Raw genomic sequence first — 23,539 nt, 5'->3', positions numbered from 1 at the left:
TGAGTAGCGGGGAACTGTTCATCATCGTTTTGTTCACCTCTCTGAACTGCCTGATCTCCCTGAAGAGACTCTCCTTTGCCGGTTGGCACCCGCGTGTGCAGGTACTTTTGAGCACAAGGCTCCACTCTTCGTAGGGCTCGGACTTCCTTCTAGTTAGGTGGCCTCTGATGTCAAACTGGGTCTAACGATTACTTGCACTGCCTGTTTTCCTCCCCATCTAGGTGGTCTGCATATTTCGTGCTTCTAACTCTTTAGACCCCTTGGTCGTGTATAAATATTGTATTGCTTGTGATGTGTTGGTTTATTGGAGTTTTACCGTGATTCTTTAGTATGGTCGATGTTACAAAGGCCTTGTAATAAATGTGTCTATATTTTTAATATAACACCTGTCTGGAGTAATTTGTAAGCGTTCTTGCTTTGTGTGCTCATTGCGGGCTTTCAGTCACCCTCACCCCTCTTGAGACCTAGTCTCGACCGCCGCCATCGCTACCCTGATTGGTCTGGCTTGTCCAGAGGTTACCCTGTTCCAAGAAACTAAGCTGGCCTTCTGAACCTCTGCCCCCCCAGGACAGAGTTCAGAAATCCATCTTAACACCCTCCCAGAGTTAAAAGATTCAATATGGACTTTGAACAGATGCTGTCTCCAGGCACTTTCAGATCACTTCAAGTAAGTTTATTCCAGCTTCTTAGTTACTGTTACATATTCAGGACATATAAGGAATACACATGACATTAGCTAGGACAACACCGGCTCCCATAACCCAGGCAGGCCAGCTGTAACTGCCACTGCCACTGCACAGAACTCTCACTCAGAACATTCCATCATTCACTCATCAACATTCCACATGACATCACAAGCTACCTCACATCAGACATGCACTACACAACACACTTCAACTCCCATAACCACTCAGGTACTGAGACGAGGAGGAAGACAAGGGAGTTTGTGCAAAGTGACAGGAGCTTGAAATGCAACATGCAGACTAGTTGTTTTTCCAAACCTTCATTGAGCAGGACATTTAAAAATGGCAACCGCATTGTGAAGAAGGGAAGTGCAGGAACGAGCAGTGCAGGAGGAGACATTGCCATCCGCACCGGGCCTCCTGAACGGGAAGCACACCAGCAAAGCAGAGAAGGCCACTGGGATAGGAAGAGGAACACAGCGTGTGAGCAAGAAGGGGAGTAGCGACACCGGGAGCAGAGCTGGTGCTCCTGGAGGTTTGGTCACTTGACAAGGCAGCAGACTCCACCCTGGGCCGAGAAGGAAAGCTGACAAGTGACAGTGAAGCCGTTCCGGGTGCTGGAGGAGCATCCGCACACTCCAACCTAGATCCAGGAGAAGGAGCCATAGCGGAGAGGCGCAAGAAACATCAGAGATGATGGACAAGACCGGTGAGTCTGCCCAAAGCAGCTGGGGACCTTGGGACGTTATGACAAGCACGCCAGCAAGTGATTGAATGGTACAAGATTGCTAACGCAGAACATATACGAAGGCAACGTTTGTTCGAATGCAGTCAAGGCAAAGTACAAAGTCGAGATTCAATAAGAATGTTTGAATGCAGACAAGAGAAAGTATAAAACCAAACCCTAATCTAGCACAGATGCACAAGATGCCAATGTGGGGGAAATGTTTGAGCAAATATTACCACAAATAGATATATCAAGCAGCACATGGTATATGCTATTGCGGTATACCAAGGAACTGAAGCACATAATTAGTCCTGGCAGGCGAGCATACCAGGTCGCTGGAAATTGTATAAAGATTCCTGCCAGGGGAGTATGCCAGGTAATCTGTAAAGTTACAAGATCTTCTATAGAAAGACTGTTACCAAACTTTCTGCTTGAACAAGAACTTTATGAGACCAGGGAAGAAACTAATGAACCGTTAGCTAAAGAGACACTTTTTGCCATCCAGTTTAAGAATTCAGGGGAAGGGAATCATCCTCTTGAACCACTTGTGTATATGTGTGTTATAAATGCCATATCATATCTGAACCAAAGGGTCTTTACCTTTGAGAACATTTTCATTGGAGTAATTCTTATACTTTTGGTTTTGAACAATTTACCAAACATCAAGTTAAAGACATTTCTTAGCACCTTTTGATGTTTGTTTATAGTGTGAGGGTTAGTTAGGGACATCCTGACGCAGACATATGCTTAGTTTTAGTTTCTAGGTAGGGAGGTTCCTCTTTTGAATAGGGCTAGAGAGGCGTGAATGACAGAGAGGTCATTAACCAAGAATACAACAACCTTGTGTACGCCTCTCATTTCTGACCCCTCACAGCAGGTTTAAGACAGGTTACACTGGAGCAGATGCCGGCGGCTCTGCAAGTTCTCAACTAGCCTGGAACCTGGTTCTCTATGAGCCTCACCTGTCTCTGCCAGCTCTGGATTCTCTGCTTTGCTCCTCCAAAGTTAACCCTAGAACAGCCATCTTCCTGGCCACCATCCCTGAGGAGATATACAAACAGATAAAAAAAGTGTTAATTGACGAATAACTAGCATCATCTACAAGACAGTCATTCTCTAGTCTCCCAGCTACCTCGCTGCAAAGCTCAAGATCTCCAGTGGCCAGCACGACATTAGGAGCCAATACAATATTTGAGCAAAAAAGAACAGCGTTGCTTTAAAGACATGCCTTCTCCGTCTACACCCCCAGACTCTGAAACCTCTTCCCTGTCAAAGTCAGACTCGCCCCCACACTTCAGCAATTCAGGAAGGCACTCAAGACCCTTCTATAAGGACCAGCTTCTCCTCAACGTCTAGGACCGCACCCATACTCTCTCCATGGACCGGACCCTTGGGGCAGTCCGGTGCATCCCTACACTCATAACTGCCCTTCCCCTGTTCCATGCAAAATGTGCAAGTCTTCACCCCTCCCGTGCCCCCCCCACCCCATGCTGTGGTCCCCTACTCCTGTATCAACTTTTAGGTTAACCTCTCGCGTGCTACTGTTATTACCTGGCTCTAGCCCACTGTTGCCTGCACCTCTAGATTGTCACCCCTGTCCCTTTCATCGTTCAGCCGCTGCTCTTATGCTGTTCCTCGTTACTAACTTTCCCCTCTTACAGTATCCCCCATTATGGACAGTGCACAGTTGCTTTCTGAAGCTAGAGTGCCCATCAATAAATACCCCACGTGGCTCAAATAGCCACACAAAACTTGTGTGGCTCCTGGGGCAGATCGGGCAATGAAAAGCAGCATCAGTCCACAATGGCTGGGAGAAAAAGACAGGAAGGAGAAGGGTAGTGGGCCCCATCAGCACTAGGTTGAACTGGAGCTAGGGGAAAAGAAAGCGGGCTGTGTGGAAAAGCATGTAGGGGGTGAGAGACGAACAGATGTGTGGAAGGCTACATCATGACTGTCCGTGGACTGCAGAGTCACCAGTGCCAGGGATGAAGGGCCTCAGCTACCAGGGACAGCAGGAGCTTCTCCAGCTGGCACCTTCAGACTCCAGAAGATGGCAGCAGAGCCCCCTTACACATGATGGATGGCTCTGGTTGTTGACTCCCCTCACCCTCTGTACCCACCCACACAATTACCAATATGGCCTCTGCCTTGCTCTGTGTACAACGCATAGGTCAGAGTGAAGTGACTAATATCACAAGTCGATCACATAAAAGAAAATCCATATTCCAACCTTGAATTGTGTCAACTCTCTTTGCTGCAAATGTGATCCGCTGGCCCAAGCTCCCAAAGCGAGTGAGGGCGGACTTCAACCCACACTCCTGGGCTAGAAACACTGCATGGAAGCTGCAAATAGAGAAAAATAAATTAACAGGCCATCCTGTACAGGTCATCTGGGATGATGCCGATTCCGAGATCCTCCTCACCATTTTACACACCAGCTTGTACGCAGGTCTGATTTAATGAGAACTCTGTAGCATGAGCGGGTGGTCTTCAACAAGATCACCAAGTAGCTTGAGGATAAAAGGCCACAGAGAGCCACTTCAATCTGGCTTCCATAGAAAACATGGACTCCAACTTTCTCTCTACTGCTCACCACTCCAAACTCTGTTGACACCATCAACCACTCCTCTCTCTACTTCCCTTTCCAAGACCTTGAGTTTCGCAAAGCTGCTCTCACCTGGATTACTTCCTACGCTCCTTTAAAATCATTAGGAGCTCCTGAACCTCTGACCCCACCACTCCCCTGCCAGTGTCTCCCAAGATCAGTCAATGTAACTCAGCTAGTCACCCTCTATACTTCTACCCAAGAAAGAATTATACTGTCAATTGGCTTTCACCATAACCTCTTTGCTGAGGACACTCATTTCCCTCCTCGCCCCAGCCTTGTCGTAACGGATTAGCAACTGTCTCGATGCACTCCGTCACTGGCTACCTCTACCCTGACTCATGCTGAAGTCTTCAACAACAGATACAACATTGGCAGATGGGGAGCAGGTGCAAGTGGATCTTGGTCACCTGGCCTAAGCACCACCCACCTTCTGAGCCCTGCCTCTTCCTTCCTGCTCTGGGGTCTCTCGCCCGGGCGTCTGAAGTGAAGGGCAGACAAAGAAAAGGGCAATTCCTGTTTGGACCAGGAGGATCCAGGGCCCAAAGCCCTGCTCAGACAGCGGGTAAGCATGCACCAACACGTGTTTACTCCCTCTGTCTCCACAGGCCATCCCCACCTCTCCGTTCCCCCTGTGACCTTCCCTTGTGCACCCCTCCTCGCACACCAGTGTTGCCCGATTCTTCTAACCTGCTACCCCTCCCGCCCCCCATGCCCTCCCCTCCAGCCTACTTCTGCAGGAGTCTGTCCTGATACATTCTGGTTTCACCATCACGGTCTTGTGGCCAATGCTGGATTCAACTTTTATGGACTTTATTGATTCACAGTGTGTCACCCTTTCTCATGGTGGCCCTGAATCATGCTGTTCCCATCTTCATCTTGTATCCAGGCTTGCAACATTATGTGATACTACCGACTTCTGCAATTGCATTCACTCTCCCCTCTTGCTTCTCCACTCTTTTTGACGGCTTACTCTCTGTTCTCTTCTCCTCTCCCTTTCCCCATCTCCTTCCCCTCCTCCCCTTACTTTCTTCTATGCACTTACTCTCAGAATTGTCCCTGGACCTAGTATGATAGCAACCTTGTCTCTCTCCTCCTCCCCCCCTTAATTGTTCCCCCCTCACCTCCCCACCCCCCAGCACTATATGAAATGTCGTCAGGCCTCGTCCGATAGTCGCTGGTTTTGTTCCTCCCTTCCCTTTCTGCACCCCTCTCACTCAGCTTTTGTTTTCTCCGGCTCTACCAGAAATGTCGTCAGCCCTAGTATGGTAGTCGCCTGTCTGTTTCCATTTGCTTCCCACTCTCCCCCTCCCTTCATTATCTATGTCTTAGCTCTTGCACTATCTGAAATGTCGTCAGACTGAGTATGACAGTTCATTTCACATCCTTACTGTTCATGGCCTGTAAGAGTGTCATTGTATTTTCCCTTGTTTGTTTGAAACACATTGTGTATAGGCGCTACATAACTAAACTATCATATCATACCCTCTTTCTCCCGGGTTCCAATGCCATCTCTAGCCTTCCCTCACCCATCTACCTCCCATCTGACCACCTTGCTCCCTCATCCATCGATCTCCCGCCGGACCTTGCTGCCTTGCCTGATGTTGCGTCTCACCCATCTACCTCCCGCCTGACCTTGCGTCCTTGCCCATCTACCTCTTGCCTGACCTAGTGTCCTCGCTCATCTACCTTTCGTCTGACCTTGCTCCCCTGCCTGAAGTTGCGTGCTCGCCCATCTACCTCCTGCCTGACCTTGCTCCCTCGCCCATGGCTCACTAACTTGGTGTCCTCTTTGATAGTGACCTCCAAATGCAACAATACATCACTACCACTGCCTCTGCTGCTTGTACTAATCTTCTCAACATTCAGAAAAGGTGTCCATGTCTTGCTCAAACAGGAATACTGTGTGTGCCTACACCTGGGCCTTCCCCTCCATTCCTTCCATCATCTACGCAAAGTGCTGAACTTGGCTAGTCGCACTCTCTACAAACTAACCTGATCCTCCCCAACTTCCACCTACCAACACACGGATGCTGGTTGGCTCTCCATGCAGAATTGCTCTCTTTTCTAGTTCTTTCTTCTAATACTACAAAGCCATCAATGGTTTTGCTTCCAAATGCCAGCCTGATTTTATCACTGTTTACTTATCATCTTGTGCCCAGTGCTCCTCTTTACTCAATTCCACTGTTCTATGCACCCCTTGATCCTCCTCTCTCCAGTTCCTTCTCCCTACTCACCCCTCTCTATTGAAACTCGTGGACCATCACAATTAAAGCCAGCCCAACTCTGGATCTCTTCAAAAGCTTTGCTTAAACTTCACCTATTTGCCAAAGAAGGAGCTTCACCCTACCTGAACCCACCACTTGTTCTGTCTGATTTGTGTGCTAGAGTACAGGCACCCTTTCAGGGCAATGCAACCACCACCTGTAAATGTGTTTTGCAAATAGTTTCCTATCACAATTAACATCCCTCTTATTCAAACAACTGTTAACACAAAACGCAAAGGAGTCATGAGCATTTGTTAATCCAGCTCTGGTGCAGTGGGATAAGAAGTTCCTACGATAGAATGTACCATGTACTAGATCTCCCTGAAGCACGTTTAGGTCCCTGCTGAACACCTACAGAGACTGGTCTGCGGACCATGGTTGCCGGATGTGTATTTGGATTGGGTTTAAGCGCGACCGCAGCAAGCATGCCTGTTGACAGACCGTGAAACAGGAAGCAATATTCAGGCCATTGCTGAGGCCTTTCCTTGCAAAGAGAACTGCCTTTCAATCCCATATATAGACTGAGATCAGGCACCTTTCACAAAGGAAATTCAGTCACTGATACCAGCCTCTAGGACACATCTTTCTCGCTCCTCTGAAGAACCCTTAGATGGTCTTGTACTTTGGGGCTCTTTGAGATTACAACCATCCAGTCGGGAGTTAACTACATCCTCCATTATCCTTGCTGTAGCTTTTCACTGCTATAACTTACTTTGTCAAATACCTAGCTCTTAAATCAAAATGACCACAAAGCTTTTATGTTGGGGAGGGTTAGAGTCAAAGCCGCACCTCAGCCGCCACTTCCAATGCCAGGTAATCCAAAGGACACGAGTGGGATGTTTAGCATTGGAAATCCCTCCATTCTATGTTAACAAAAATCACCTTCTTCATTGGGCGATACTGTCCACTGACTAACCTCAGAGGGAGGGTAAGTAGGTGGTTGGGGGCCAGGGGAGTAGAAGAATCAGCGATCTGCTCCTCACCACACGCTATGGGATGTTGAACCGGGCAGCACTCAAAGTACAGGTATGGTCCAGAAAGAGATTGTCCTATTAGTTCTGTGCTGTGGCCCCTTTCAAAGGGCCCCAAAGAAATATGCTTGCTAATACTGCAGGACCTCTTCAAACTGACCCCCGGTACGATTGTCATCCTAGAGACTATGGAAATCCTAACATAGAAATAATGATCCCACAGATGCTCACTGCGTATACTGCAGGTGGCCAAGTGGAGACGGGCGAAGCCCTGCCTGCTCCTCTTCCCATTCTTGAAGCGTGTGTGCGCATATATACGAATCCATAAACCAAGGTGGTGCAACCAGCTTGATATAGGCTCAATCTGCAGAGCCCGGCAAAGCCAGCAAATCTATTTAGCAGCAAGCAGCGATGAGGCGCAGGTAAAGGAGTGGACTGTGAAGGAGAAGGTGGAGGTGCAGACAGATTTTAAGGTGCATGTGGAGGTGGAGATGGAGGGGAGAGAGCAGAGAGGTTGGCAAAGAGAACCATCAAGGAAGACAAGAGAGAGCAGAGGAGGTCGAAAAAGACAAAGTGCAGAAAGATGTAAGCCGTCTGAGGCAAGGAGGAAGGAATGGCAGTTGTGGCGAGAAGAGCAGGAAATGATGAAGGATGACGATAAATCTCTTTCAGGTTAGCCAGAGAGAAAGAAAACACAAGAATATCCACTGTCTGGGAGAAGGGGGGAGGAGGAACAAGCACATGGTGAAACATCAAAGAAGTTAAACGGCAGCCACCTTGAGAGATGGCAGCGTGACCTAGCGGCAGGCCCACAGAAATGAGTGACTATTTTCTCTGCAAGAAGGAAATCAAGACTGGCTTGAGTGGCTGTGCGTTCAAGATGCAGAGACAAGGAGATGGGCTAGAACCCTAACCCGCACCTCAAAACGCTCCCGACTTCTAGGGGGAAGACTCTGTGGAAGCTACTTAATAAAAGCCTCAAGCCCAAACAAGAGAGTCCAAGATACCATAGGAAAGCTATCCAACTAGTGGCCTACCGGCAGAGGCGCTTACCCACCAGGACATACTTCATCAGAGAGCTCTACGCCGAAGTCTGCATGGGGAGGGAGCTATGCAGAGACGTTACTTTGCAGAAAAGGGGAAAGAACAGATTTGCAAAATGGTTCTGCATTTGGATCCACTCTCCATAAAGCAAATTGCGAACAGTGGGGTCCCAGGAGACAAGAGGAACCATATGGCCAAAGGGAAGGCGTATAGTGTGTCCTAGGTAGTCTTATGAGAACCTGACTAGTGATATACAACTTTATCCAGGAGATAAACTTTATCCCCCCCAGAACTAACACAGAAGACTGTTTTCAGCCTAGCGCATGTCGAATTGAACACCTGCCAGTTCATCCAGTACCATTCCACTGCCTAGGATTGCAAGTACTAAGCCTTCCTTGCACTCAAGAGTGAGACAAAGATGTACTGGTCCACTGCTAAGAATGAAGCAATACACTGTCAAAGTCTTAATAGTTAGTAACAGGGATTTTCATGATCGTCTTTGTACTTACAAAGCTCCTGCTTTGAATTCAGAGTCGGACGACACAGCCTTGCCTGGATCGCTTAATAATGTAAATACCATGTAGTGCCATGTCTTGTATTTCTGCCCTTTCGGGCTGAGGCATGGCTGAGAGTGGTGGCAAGGTGAGACCTTCACCCATGCCCTTGGTCCACCCCGGCGAACAATGGTAGCCTTACCTGCCCACAACGTCTTGAAGGTGCTGCAGCGCCTCTTCAGCCCGCTCTGCTCTGTGCTGAATGTGCGAGGCCCCAGCCCGGGTTCGAGCAAGCTCCTCCTGCACAGCCTGCAATTGTTGACGACAAGATGGAGCTGAAGAACGTTTATCAAGTGTGGTGTGACGAGGACAGACCGAGACACAGACATGCATGCAAAAGATGGAAGCAGTGCGTGCCTTACTTACACACAAATACCTCAGGGGCAGCAGGAGTGCAGGTTTTCCCTGTGCACACAGAGAGCAGATTCAGCATAGGCACACTTCACTCATATGGCAGTGGAACAACACAGGCAGCAGAAGCGTAAACTTCCCCAACACACGGAACAAGTGCAAGACCTACAGCATCCCTGCGCGTTCCCATCACACACAGCACAGAAAGCAACAGTGAAAACTTCCCTGAAGCAATTGACAGGCAGAGCACAGTAGACAATACAAATGCGAGTTTCACAGTGCAAGCGTCTCACACAGAAGACATGTCGTGCATGTGCAGCTGTGCAGGACCTCACCTTGTGGCTGGCTTTCTCCAAATCCAGCTGGGCCGTCTTGTCCTGTAGACTGTGGAGGAGGACAGCTTGTTTCTGACCGCTCTCTCCCAACTCATTCTCCATCTGAGAGATCTGATACACAAGCCATGTTAACAAGGCAGTCAGTGATTGAGATCACAGGGAAAAGGAGTTATGAGGCTGTGGGAGAGGGCCCCCCATGCTGCCTACCCTCCTGATTCAACTATTGAGGATCAACGGTAAACTGGGATAGGCTCGTAGGTCGTAAGTCTGAGCCTACCCTCAGAGGGGACAGGTTCCTGATCCTCGGACATCCCCCGTAGCTGTTCAAAACTAGTGCAGACAGGATCTCGATCCTACAGGCCTCCCAACCATTCATTCCTAGAGAAGATCGTGTCCTGATTTGAAAGCCTCATGAGCTAATCCTTGAGGAACAGGCTTGTGAGCCCACGCTAGTCCCCTGAGCCATTGAAACCTAGAGGGGGATAGGATGTCAATCTGACAGGTCTAGGAGCTATTCAATACAGAGGTGACAGCCTCTTGTTTTGAAAGCCTAATGAGCCCCGGGATAACCCTGAAGGGGACAGGCTCATGTTCCTTTTAAAGCACCCTAAGCTTCCAAAGGGGACAGGGTTGTTAGCTCCCAGTCAACCCAATGACGCTTCCCAACCCAGAGGCGACATGCTCTGAATCTTTTGACCAATTCCACAAACCCATTCAGCTGCATCTGTGAAGCAGACCCTGAACTATACAGCCCTAGAGGTGAGGGACTCAATCTCTGTGCCAGTCCTGTGAAACGATCCATACACGAAAGGCGACTGGCCCTGTAACCAAGTACTAAATCCCTAGGCTATCCAATCTTAAAGGAGATCTGCTGGATATATCAGCGGCTACCCGAGCTCACCCAGTGTTGGAGGTCGTGCATCTCCGTAACAATCAGGAGCAATCTAAGCCTGCCAGTGACCAGCTATCTATCTCAATGCCAATATCTCAATGGGCCAGGTGGCAGGAACCTCTTCGCACCTTGCTGCGGTTCTGCCGGGCGTCATTCTCATGGTTGATCTCTTGGGATTGGAGTTGCACCATCAACGCAAAGACTTTCTTCCTCCAGCAGGTAAGGAGGGTCGCCGCTCCTGGAGCCTCCACTTCTAGGGCATCATTCTGGGCCTGGAAATAGAGGATGAGGGATGTCAGGGTGAAGCGATTGTCATACAGAGCCCACAAAGTCACCCTGAACTCTTTAAGATGGTCGATGTCCCCCTGTACTTTTCATGAACTGCAGGAAACCTCAAGATCCCACAATGCCTCTTGTGTTACGTGGCCAGCGATGCTGGGTACACTTTGAAGTTTCGCTAAAAAATGTCAGTGGCTATGAAGAGGAGTAACTCAGACAGAAATGCAACCCTATAAAAAAAATCCAGGAACTGCCTCTTAGCAGGAGTAGTGGAAACCCCTCAAATTTCCAGAAAAGGTCGAAACGACAGAGACCCCCTAGAAGTAGGCAAGCTGAAGGGTGATGGATTTGCTTGGAGTTGCCACAGAAACACCATACACGATCGTAATGCTATGTTTTCAACCACATTTCAGGGGATTTTCTTTTTTTAATTTTTTTAAACTCTTCATTTAGTTCAACAAATAATTACAATTCAGAATCAGAAAAGACATTCATAAGCAAAACAATCAGAGCATATTTTGAGAACAAAGGTTAGTAATTACATCAAGACAAATATAGAAAAACGGATATTGTGAAATGGGGGCGTATCATTTTAACTATATGGGGTAAAATAAATGCAATATAAATGCTTATATTGCCAAAGGTTTTATATATTATCCAATCGTTGACCCTACTCTTTACGAAGGGTGCTCTGGGGCGTATAGATAGGCTGTTTCAAAACTTTCTATGGGGGTTAGGGAAAAGGGCCAGAATTCCACGTTATATTATGATTAGAAGTGTTAAGAATGGGGGCATCGATACCCGATATTACAGAATTATAATAATCGGTTCTTGTTGAAAAAGTTGTGTAGCTACTCCAGTGGAAATCAGATTCAGATGCCGTGGTGGGTGCAAATTGAGAAGCAGAAATGTTTATCATATGACATTAAATGCCCATTTTATTTTGGGAAGTTACCGGGGAAGGTGCAAGGTTTGAAAACAGTGTTGGCGACAAAATATGCATTGGCGTCATTGATTGTAGGAAATGGGGAAGGATTATTCATTTACAAAGAGGACTCTCTTTGGTATATCCCCAGTCTTCAGATTAATAATAAGATACTATATTGGAGGAGTTGGATAGAGAAAAGCATTTTGAAAATTGGTGATGTTTGGAGTGATGAAGGAGCGATAGCTTTTGAGAGTCTGGTAGAGAGAGTTGGATTTGGACGTAGAGAGTTAACAAGATATGGTGAATTGATTGACTTGCTCACTGAAAGGAGAGAGATGATGGGTACACCACTTTTACAGAAACCGGATGTTTTCCAGGCAGTGACCTATGGAGCTCAGAAAGTATCGACTATCTTGAAAGTTATGCAATGTGATGCAAAATGGTTGAATTCTTGGGGAAAGTTGCGACTGTCATGGTCGGAAGAGCTAGGTAGAAATCTTTCAATAGATGAGTGGGAAAGGGTATGGAAAGTCCCAATAAATGCTAATGCGGATCTACAGTTGCAGTATATTCCGAGAATTTTGGGCAAAATATATTGGACCCCCGCACGTATGTGTGCCTTAGGGATGATCGATAATGACAAGTGTTGGGGTTGTGGGAAGGAGGGGGGCAGTCTGCTGCATATATTGTGGAGTTGTGAATGAGTGACGAGTTTTTGGAAGGATGTTGATCGGATTGATCACACCTGGAACATTACTTATCCGCGTAATCCCTTGGCAATCATCCTGCAGTTACCAAGAAGTGGTCATAATATGGGTTGGGGAACATCTTGTTGGATTAGCAAAACTTTATTGGTGGTGACTAAGCAAATACAAAAGGTTTGGAAATCCAGTAAGAAGCCCACAGTGGAAGAGTGGATTTTAGATGTGCTGCTTTTATCAAGATATGAAAAGATTATGTACCATAAGCAACATGAAGAAGTGTTCTATGATGAAATGTGGGAAAGTTCCACCGAACTTTATGGATGACCAAAGTTTGAATTGTATAGTGGAGTTGTTTTGTTTACAGTAATAAGGAAAAGATTGGGATGGGGGGTTGTTGGTGTCCGTCATGTTCTTTGTTTGTCAAGTCCTCATTGTTTGTTGGTGTCTAGTTAGTGTGTAGATTTAGCTTTTTACTATATCATGTCTAGGTCATTTTGTGAATTGTATAGTAACTGTAGTTCTTCCTTTGAGCGTTGTTTGTTTATGATGTTATGTATAATGCAATGACCGAAGATAAATATTGTTCATTTGTTAATCTATGTTGAAAAATTATAAAGAGTTAAAAAATATATAGAAGAAAGACAGTCAGCAAAGAAACATATGTTCTCCGATTACTAATTAACTGCTAATCTATTATCAAAACACAATTTATTTATTTTACCAACAAAATGACAACATAGAAGACACAACAAACATCAACCCTCCCCTCCCACCACCTACCACCAGAAAATAAAACAAAATCAAAAACCATTCTGACAGAGCATTAAGCATAAAACTCATTAAACTTACTCCATTGTTCATTATAGACTTCTTCTCTATGCAATTTACCCAACTTCAATTTCTTAAAACGTGAAAGAATTTGCACCCGAACCAGCCAATCTTCCACGCATGGCTTTTTGCTAGTCTTCCAGACACGCAAGGGGATTTTCTACAAGGATACGAAGGTGAAACGACCATTCAGCCTATTGCATTGTTCCAAACAAGAGGAACGCAGCCAGGACTATATTAGGACGCACACATGTCTGGACCACTGAAATAATAATTTCTCCCTTCCTTTACCATAAATTACCATCAAAGGTTTCCAAGTCAGACCAAGAGCTTCTTGGCCGGTCTAGATTCTGGGCCACAGGTCTGGTTAACATAGCAGCACAGCCTGTTCAGCTTGACAGGGGTGCAACGCTTGTTCCTCACTCCCAACCCCCCTTTGAAACCTGTTGTCTGCCCACCACAAAGTCTGCATTCAATGCTGCGGCTACCCCACAGGAACCCCTGCTTGTGCAAGGTACCTTTTTGCCGAGCTCTATCTCTTGTATCGACAGAATATCAGATAGTGCAGACAGTCGGACGTTCAAGAGTTCAGCGGTGGTCCTCAGGCCTGTACGCTCGTTTTCCAAGTGCTATTAAAAAAAAGGAGTAGGAGATACAAGAAGTTAATGTCATAGCAACAAAGAGAGCGCATCAACAGCTGAACTTAAATTACAGGGCTTGCCGTCAACTGTTAATGGGCTGAGAGTGGACGTGATCTACAGTGCCCATCCATTAATTTTTTTTTTAAATTTCAATTTTATTGGTTTTGTAAAAGTTCGACAGTCAATTACATTCAAATTCCATCACTGAGTCGAAAGAAAAACATTGTTCACAGCAAATAACATTCATATAGAGCGTGTAAAGTCTCTTGGAATCAGATAATCAACCAATAACGTCAACAAAACCCACTGTCTTTACCCCGCCCCCCTGCACATGTCACCGTCCGGGGATTGAAAACAAATCTAAACATTACCAAAGAACCGTTAATATACTCATGACATAAGGCAAGTGTGCACAGCATAATCCAAGACCCTGCCATAACAGACTCCAACAGCAATTGACTAATTTGACATGAAATTCGGCAGTGTTTTGCACACATTCCTTTCACTGACATGTGTAGCACGAAATTCTGACCATGCATTCTCAACATTGGTATGATCTCCATGTAAGGCTGCAGTCAGGTTTTCCATTCTGTAAATACCCAGAGCAACACCCAGCCACTCAGTCTTGCTAGGGAGTGTGGCTCTTTTCCATACCATGATTAGACAGGCTCGTGCAGCCATCATCAGACCTAGCACCATTTTGGGTGCTTTCATGATCGTGTCCTCCGTTTCAATCAAGCCAAACAAAATCAGCAGTGGTTGTTTCTCTTTCGACATCTTCTAGGTCCCTAATCCAGCTAAGAACCTCTGACCAATAGGCTTGGACCACTGCACATCCGCAGCACATATGCCAATAGTCAGCCCGCCTCCCGCAGCCCCTCCAGCAATATGGACGTACTCCTTGATACATTTTGGCAAGCCGTGTAGGGTCATATTGCAATCTATACATTAACTTGATAGCGTGTAGTTTATACTGACAAGATATAGATGATTTCGCCGTCTGTCTGCATATTTGAAGCCATAACTTCTGTGAAATTTGCCTGCCCATATCCGATTCCCATCTGAGTGTCAGGGGGGGTGTAATATCAACCTCAATCAATGCCAGGTACATTGCACTTCTCAACCCTCTGGAGCCCGTGCATGTGTCAAGAATTCTCTCGAATGGGGTAAGGTCCCTCTGCAATTGTTCTTTCCATATCAGCCTTGTCAATACCCCCTTGAGTCTCATGTACAGGAAAACCGAGAGCGGGCCTATGCCAAGCGCCTCCTGAAGCTCCTGAATGGCTATAAAAGAGCCATTTCTCCATAGTTGACCTGCCCTTTCTAGGCCCGCCTGGTACCAGGTCTCAAAGCTTCCTGGTTCCGGGATTATATCTCGGATCCCCGGGGACCATAGGTGACCCAGAGGAGAGGGCCATGTCGTGACTCCAACCATTTTCCTGCCTGGCTTCCATATTGCCCATATTGTACCTATAATGGGATGAGATTTGATGCTATTACGTAATTGAGACCCAGGCACCCATAGCCATTCACCCAAAATAAAGGGACGGAGGTGATAGTTATCCAGGGCTATCCACTGTGGTTCTGACTGCTGCCTGACATGTGGAACGAGGACCCGGAGTTGGGCCACCCTATAATATGTTTCGATGTCTGGTAGGCCTACTCCTGCATTATCTTTTCGAAGCTGGAGCAAGGATCTCGGAATTCTAGGTTTTTGGCCGTGCCCCAAGAAGGCTAGTAGCAATTTTCTTGTGTTCAAGAAATATTTTGGGGGCATTTTGATGGGAAGCATTTGGAACAAATATAGTATCTTAGGGAGGATCACCATTTTTATGGCATTTAAACGGCCCAGCCAAGAGATGGTGAGCTTGGACCATCTTTGAATATCTTTTTGAAGGGCAAGTGACAGTGGTGGGAAAGTGGCTTCATATAGGGATCCTAGGTCGCGAGTAACATTAATACCCAAGTATCGGAGCGTGGTGAGACTGATTTTTACTCCTAGGGGGGCAAAGCGTTCGACCTCAGAATCTCTACTTTTGTCAATTGGGAGGAGGACAGACTTCGCAGTGTTAATTTTCAGACCGGCCAACTGACCGTATTCTTCAATTATGTTGAGCGCGGCCGGGACCGAATCTAAGGGATCAGTAAAGTTTAATAAGATATCATCGGCATATAGGCCTAGTTTGTATTCTAGATCACCTACTGTGATACCTTTAACTCTACTATCGTGTCTCAATTTTTGAGCTAACGGCTCAAGGGACATTACAAATAATAATCGCTGACAGTGGGCAGACCTGCCTCGTCCCCCTTTCCAGGGGAAACCATTGTGAATAACCTCCGTTCACCACTACTGAAGTTGTGGGGGAGGTGTACAGCGCTTTAATGGCGCGGCAGAGTTTTGACCCTAACCTGTTCGAAACCAATACCTTTTCCAGAAAATCCCATGACACCCTATCAAAGGCCTTCTCGGCATCTAATGACAAAAGTGATGGGTCCCCTCCCATTCCATGTGCCTCATGGAGTAAGTGAAGTGTTTTTCTCATGGTGTCCGCGCCCGGTCTCCCAAGAACTAAGCCAACTTGGTCAGAATGTATTAACCTAGGGAGGTGTGTTTCAAGTCAAGCCACAATGACTCTGGCATAAATCTTAGCGTCGATATTGAGGAGAGAAATGGGACGATAGGAGCTGCAGTATTTAGGATCTCTACCCTCCTTCGGAATGACTGCAAGGAGGGCATGAGAGAAGGATGGAGGAGCTTGACCTGTGTCGAAGATGTGGTTGAACAGGGATGCAAGAAAGGGGGCAATGAGAGTGGAGAATGTCTTGTAGAAACCGGGCGTAAATCCGTCATCTCCTGGGGCTTTAGCTGTTTTCAAGTGCTTTATAGCTTCTACAACTTCCTCCTCTGTGACTGGCATATCTAGGGAATCGGCCTCCGTGAGTGTGAGTGAGGGGATCCGCACCTCCTTGAGGTATGTGTCTATGCTTCCCATGGGACGAGGGGGGTCACTTACATATAGATCTTCATAGAAGAAGGCAAATGCTTCTTGTACATCCTCGGGGGAAGTCACTGTCGTGTCCGTGAGGGTGCCATCTGTCCTCTCGATAAGTTCAACTCATCTCACCGCCTTCTGTGCACGGAGACGAGCCGCCAAGAGGGCATCCGCCTTGTCGCCCTTCTCATAATATTTTTGTTTGAGGTATTGTAGGGTCTGGGCAGTTTTGCCCGTGATAAGTATTTTCAACTCCTCTCGGAGTAGTTTAGCTTCTGCAATATACTTGGGTCTTTCAGATGGGGAGGACTGTGCCAGGCTCTGGGCCTTACAGAGCCTTTCCCTAATGCCCTTCTCTTCAAGGCACATTCTTGTTTTTTTGGGCCCCTTCCCTTATAAGCACCCCCCTCCAAGTTGCCTTGGCTGCCTCCCACACGGATGTCTTCCCTACCTCCCCTGTGTCATTAGAAAGTGAAGTGAAGAACTGCTCGATCTCGGTTTCCAAAGCCTCCTTGAAGACCGAGTCAGCCCATAAGGAGTCATTACATCTCCATTTGGTATTCCGGGGGGCCCAGGTCGTTCCAGAGTATATCCACCATAACCATATCATGATCCGTCCAAGCAGAGGGGTATATAGTTGCCGCTTGCAATGTGCCCAAGAGGCCATCTGAGAGGAAGATGTAATCGATACGCGTGAGCGTGTCGTGGGGGAGGGAGTGAAAGGTGAAGCCTCTGTCCGTCGGGTGCAAATGGCGCCAACTGTCCACGAGACCATAAAGATTAAGGGTTAGTTTACTGTCCGCCTCGTTCCGCATGTTGGGTGGATCTGCTACGTCAGCTCTAGTTTGTCTTTCCTTTGAACTGTCCATCCACGTGTTAAAATCCCCACCGAGAATTATGTGTCCCCTGGCCATGCCGAAAACCTTCTCACTGATTTTGTGGAGGAACCTATTTTGTCCTTGGTTAGGCACATAAAGCGTAGCAAGGGTAACTGTTGTGCCCCGTATGTTTCCCACGACTATGAGAGCCCTCCCCTCCCTGTCCATCCATGACTCAAGAATTGTCATCCGGAGGCCTTTGTGGATTAGGATCCCCACTCCTGCTTTTTTCGAGATACCCGAGCTCCAGAAGGAGGGTCCGATCTCCCGTGCTGGGATCACTGTCTCCTCACCCTTTCGATATCGCGTTTCCTGGAGGAATAGACTATCTATATTTGATCTCCTAAATTCCCTAGCGACCATGGATCTCTTTGTGGGGGGAGTTCAAACCCTTGACATTGAGTGTGCAAATGCGTAACGTGTCCTTATAGAGTGTAGGTGCCATCTTAAGCTTTGGGTAAGTGTGTAAGCGGCCAGTTTGTCTGCTTCATGGCCCGTGTCATGTTTGATGTTGCAGTGTGTGGTTCGTATTCTTCGGAATGGGTCTCAGTTAGTCCTTCGGAGGACAAAGACTGACCCGTCCAGTACGTATAATGTCCCTTTATGTATCCAGATTGTGGCTTCCTGCCCTCCAGGTCTGTGCTGTGACAAAATATGCGTTTCCCACCCACCGCACCCTGACCCTCCCCCCCCCTTTTTCCCCTACGTTCGGCGCCCGACCCATCCGGGTTAACATCACCCAGTCGGTCTCGGAACACCAGTGTTTCGCGGTCCTATCTTAGTATAGACAATAATAACAGTGAGCCCCCAACCATGTGCTCGTAATTTATCAACAACAAACCAAAAACAAGAACTCCAACCCCCCCAAAGGCATCGTTCCAGCACAAGTGTTACCTCGTATCTCTTTCTGGGCACCCTAAACATACATGGTCAAGTTCACCATTCGCACGAAAAGAGTAACACGTTGAAGACTAAAGGTGCGACCAAGGAAACGGGCACATCATTGGTGTATGTTATACATGAACTCTCCAGTCTGACGCACCCTCATCGCTTCTCTCTACCTCGGGCAGCGCCCAATCGACCAGCTTCAGCCGGATCACTCACCACAGGGTTCATTTGCCCCCAGCGGCCTAGCATGCCAGTCTGGTGGCCAGATTAGTGTTCCATGTCCTGTGAATTGTTCATTCTCTGAAATTTCCTGGAACCCTGGATCTGTCTGCGCCGCGGGCCCTTAGTGTGCCATTCACCTTCCTCCCTCCTCGACTCTCCAAGGGAGGGGCCCTCCTCCTGGGTACCCAACAGATCAGATATGCAGTCTGCAAGGTCCTTTTCCGAAACCAGTTTCACTGTTGAACTCTCCCACGCAAAAGGTCAGTGAGAACGGATAACCCCACCGATACCTGGTGCCTTTGTCCTTCAGCATTTTCGTAATCAGGGAGCATTTCTTCCTCATTGCGAGCGTGAGCCATGATAGGTCTTGGTAAAGCGAGATGGTTGCATCGCCGAGAGTAAGCAACGAAGCGTGTCTGGCTTTATCTAAAATCCTGGCTCTGTCCGCATAGTTGTGAAACCTAGCCAGGACCGAACGCGGGCCTCCTGGCCTGCCTCCAGCTCTGTGGATGCGATCAAGTTTGGGTTCATCCACTGTTTCGGGTCTGAATCAGATTCCCCTTCCTTTTCGGGGATGCCGAAGACACGTATGTTATTACGGCGTTCCCCGTTTTCAAGATAGTCAACCTTTAGGCGTAATGCCTCTTCCCTGTGTTCTACTTCCGCAATGCGGTGGTCCATCTGAGCTTCCAGCGTATTCAAGGAGGTTTGATTGTGTTCAACCGGCTCCAGCCGGTCCTCCATTTAGTCCATTCTCTGTGTAATTTTGTCGATTTTGCTGCCTATGTCTGCCCTCATGCTTCGCATCTCCACGAGTAGATCAGCGACATCTGCCTTGGTTGCTGCGGCCTCAGACCCAACAGTCGACATCTTGAGGTCAATGGGGGAATTCAGGGTTTTGCGGGTTGGTGTGAACTTGTATTTTGCCAACCTGTCCTTATGATTCATGGGCAGCGGGACCCCATTGATGAGGTGGGTAGGTCTCAACAATGCGCCAGAGGTCAGACCCGTCAGAGTGGGCGCTTGAAAGGTATGAGCTTGTGTGCAAAAGCAGGATGTCGTGTAAGAATCCAATATCCAATATTTTCGTTTGCTCGGTGTATTGACCTTCAATTCGGGTCCAGGGAGGTCTCCCAAGGAGGGGAGTCCCCATCCGCGGTCCACGCACAGCCTCTTCTGGCAACCCCCATGCGCGTGGCCTAGCCCAGGCCCATTGCTCAGTGTACTCTGTTTCGGTAAGCCTCCGGGTTTGAGTGGGGACCGAGGAGGGCACATGCCCTGAGAAACAGGGGCCCAAACCTCAGCCCTCTGCTGCCTGGGGAAGCCTGCCCAGGGCCTCCTCCCGTATCTCCGGTGCTCAGAGCACTGCGGTTCTTTCCAACTATGCCACTGGGGGGGGGGGGGGGCGGATCACAACGGGCACCTCAATGTCAGGTCCAGTCTTAAATCTTCCTGCAGGAGTGATGCTGGGCCCACCAGACCCCCCCCCCCCCCCCCCCCCCCAAGTCTGCCTGCCCAACAGTCTTTCAACAGATAAAACTACCAAGCCGACAAACCCAAGGGGAAAGGGGAATGGAGGATAAAATAACAAAAGACAGATCTTCACTGGCTGGCACTGTGGTTCTCTGGAGCTGGATATACGCCTCAGTGTCTGTGAAATCTAGGAGACAAATATATATATGTATATATGTATATGTTAATAATCAATCCACTCTAGCTAATTTTACTAAAATGCTATCACTCTCCTTTTTATACCTGTAGCCTATGCGTAGATGCCGATAGGCTTATTCAGTTTGTAGTTGAAGTATAGAATTCTGTAATCATTGTTTCTTTCTTCTTCTACTGTGGTAATATTTTCTTTAGAAAATTTCTTGGTTTTAGTTTATTGTTGACTAAATGTTTTCAACTTCTCATTCACAAAAATATATTTTACATAAAAATGTACTTCTTAATAAATACTCTCTCTAGTATTTATTGCTTCAGAAGAAAGTCTGTTGCTTAAAATCAAGTTAGCACAAGTTGCGCAATCATCCGATGCCAAAATATGTAAAACTCCTCAAAAGATCGACTCAGATGCAACGAATTCCGCGAATCATTTACTTCCAGTAGAACGTCAGACGTCACGACGCTTCACGTACGCAATTCAATTGTCCTGCAAAAACGAACGCTTCCTGAAAAGACGCTTGCACACGCGTACGATGTTCGTAGGGTTCCTTATTCTAACTTCCTAGACGCGCATTGTGCCTTACCCTAAACGAAAAGAAATGCTTGCGCATGAAACTGCTAGCGAGCGTATTTATGTTAAAAAACAAACACGCGAGTATTTAACGAAGGATTACGCGCGCCTTGTTAGTAATATTACATGCGCAAAATACATTCCGATTCAAAAATGATGCGCAACAATTTAAGTGAAAAAATTAACACTGAACCTTTTTCTTAAACCAAAAAATACATTTTAACATTAGATTCCACTCAGTTTTTTCTAAGGTTAATTCGAACTGAAAATCCTTGACGTTAGACTTCGAAGGTTAAATAAACTTAGCTTGCTTCATCTGTACACATTTTCACAGCTTCTTGGATTAGCTTAATTTCAACTTGGAACCAGTAGTAAATGGAAATTCTAAAATCCTCTTGGGATACTAAGAATTAAGTACACTTAAAAATGATTCACTAGAGCTAAAGAAACTGCTACCTGCTTCAAAGGCTACTAAAATGAAAGGCAGTTTAGAACTCTGCGCAACATTCCAAATGACCTCATAACTATTTACACCAATCATTGCTGCAGAAAAGACTCTCCATCTTGCTTTGGGGAATTAAGCGATTCCTGAATTTAACATTAAGGGATATTTATACAAGTTCTAATTCTAATCCAAACATAACCCAAACATCACACTTCTAAGTAAAACTACATCCAAAGGTTTTTAGTGCTAAATGAAGTATATGAAATTTACCTTGGAATTGTAAGTCTTTTAAGGTTGTGAACCTTTGAAACTCTAGAAATGTACCATGGAATCCTGACACTCAACAGCCCCAGGCCTCACTCACCAATCGATTGATCAGCCGAGTTGGAATCCAAAAGATGGCTCGGTGCACACAGCGAGCAACAGGAGCAGCTAAAGCAAGTGTGGTGAAGAGAGGTGATGCCGCGTCACCGCAGGGCAGGGATGTTTCACGGACCAAAGCCAACGCCGCACGGGATCCGGCGACCCGACGGCCCTCTTCCGGGCCTCAAATTCATGGGCCTGGGGGCCGCGGGACAGCTGGACGGCCCTGCGGGGGGAGATATGCGTGTACTTTAGAGTGGGCCCCAGCAGCGATGTGGATTGGAGCGCTCTCCCCGGCGCTGCGCGTATCACGGCTCCGCGTGTGGAAGAGGTACGCAGGCCCCTCCTGCCTTCGTGCTGCGCATGGCGCAGGGGGAGTTTTCTCCGCGAAAAAGGCTCCATTTTGCTTCGGGTTTTCTCCGGGTGGTGCCTGGACACTTACGATGCTGGTTTTCCTCGATGATATCCATTACATTTTTGGCACTTGTGGTAGGTCAGAATTAGGAGACAGGCAGGGATGCATGATTTTGCTCTTCTCTTTATTCGGTTTAACCAAAAAGGAAAAACCTAATCTTACCCTATCCGGGGATTCTAAGCCCAGCTCTAAACAGGAAGAAATGTAAAGGATGCTCGTCAGGGTGTCAGAATGTAAAACAATATGAAGTCCTCTGTCCAGGAATCCTAACCTTACTAGTTCGGAAAAATGTCAAAAACAACCAAGAAAGATGGCTTCCAATTACCAGCTTTTTACCAATTACCATAGGCTGTTGCCTATGTTTACAGTTCCAGTTAATATATTTCTTGAAATGCTGCAGTCCCCTCCCAGGTTCCAGCCAGGTTACTCTATTCCATCCCGGGCTGATAGGTCTCAGTCTTTCTCCTTCTCCCTCTTGGCATTCTGTCCTCTTCTGGGTTTCCTCACCCTAGGTTTCTTTTACTTTTCCTGCCTGCTTTGGTGGTCTGTTCCTTTGGATTCCCCACCCTGGTGTTCTTCATCCCCACCCTCCCTCCACTGGGATTCAAGGTACTTTGCACACTCTGGGGTTGGCCTCCTTGCCTTCACCCACCCTGGGGCTTCTCTGTGGTTTTCCGATGCAGGGGTCCGTCTCATGCCCTCATTTCCCCCTTGCATCAGGCAGGGATGTGGCTGCGGCTCTTCCTCGGGCCACTGTGCTCAGAGGTTACTCTTAGTTTGCGCTCTTGAACCGGGATCTTCTGGTTGCTCTCCCACTGTGTACCACTGCACCCCCACAGCACGGACTATGGGACAGGACACCACAACTGTCATCCTCCCTCTCGGACCAGCCACCCCTTCTCTGCACCTTCCAGCTCAATTAAACTCTAAGCATTGCCAAGCCCATCCTCCGATTGCTTCACCGCTCCACCAGCGGGCTGAACTGTTCGCCTCTCAGCTGTTTTCTAGCAGGTCTGGGGAGGGCTGACGAAAGAAGCCAAATAAGTTATTATAGAGTCGGTTTGAGGGTTATCATACACTTTACTTCCCACCTATCCCAGAATAGTAAAGGTGTTGGTATCTGGGGGAAGGGATGGTGACTTGTGCCCCTCTCTGGGGTTTTCCAGTTCTCCAAGGGGGCTTGGGGATGCGGGGGCCTCCTTGGGAAGAGGTGACGAACTCCTAGGATTCGTCACATAGTCCACTGCTGTGATCTAGCGTCACCTTATAGCACTCCCAATACCCTCGTGA

At 47.4% G+C, this 23,539-nt stretch overlaps 1 protein-coding gene across 2 annotated transcripts in view; it reads right to left on the bottom strand.

The window, feature by feature from the left end:
- The window catches only part of CCHCR1 (coiled-coil alpha-helical rod protein 1), a 166,489-nt gene that overhangs the window by 84,143 nt on the left and 58,807 nt on the right, over nucleotides 1-23,539 (bottom strand). For both annotated transcript variants that reach the window (XM_069635185.1, XM_069635186.1), the window contains 6 exons: nucleotides 13,687-13,797; nucleotides 10,558-10,701; nucleotides 9,538-9,648; nucleotides 8,994-9,100; nucleotides 3,641-3,753; nucleotides 2,373-2,451 (listed from right to left, as the gene is read on the bottom strand). In XM_069635185.1, coding sequence (XP_069491286.1) covers nucleotides 2,373-2,451; nucleotides 3,641-3,753; nucleotides 8,994-9,100; nucleotides 9,538-9,648; nucleotides 10,558-10,701; nucleotides 13,687-13,797 — 665 coding nt within the window. The remainder of the gene's footprint in view (nucleotides 1-2,372; nucleotides 2,452-3,640; nucleotides 3,754-8,993; nucleotides 9,101-9,537; nucleotides 9,649-10,557; nucleotides 10,702-13,686; nucleotides 13,798-23,539) is intronic.

Source organism: Ambystoma mexicanum, chromosome 13, assembly GCF_040938575.1.
Source record: "Ambystoma mexicanum isolate Mex_15411 chromosome 13, UKY_AmexF1_1, whole genome shotgun sequence".
NCBI classification, from domain to species: Eukaryota; Metazoa; Chordata; class Amphibia; order Caudata; family Ambystomatidae; genus Ambystoma; species Ambystoma mexicanum.
The sequence above is the reverse complement of the archived record's forward strand: the minus strand, read 5'-3'. Positions and strand labels throughout refer to the sequence as shown.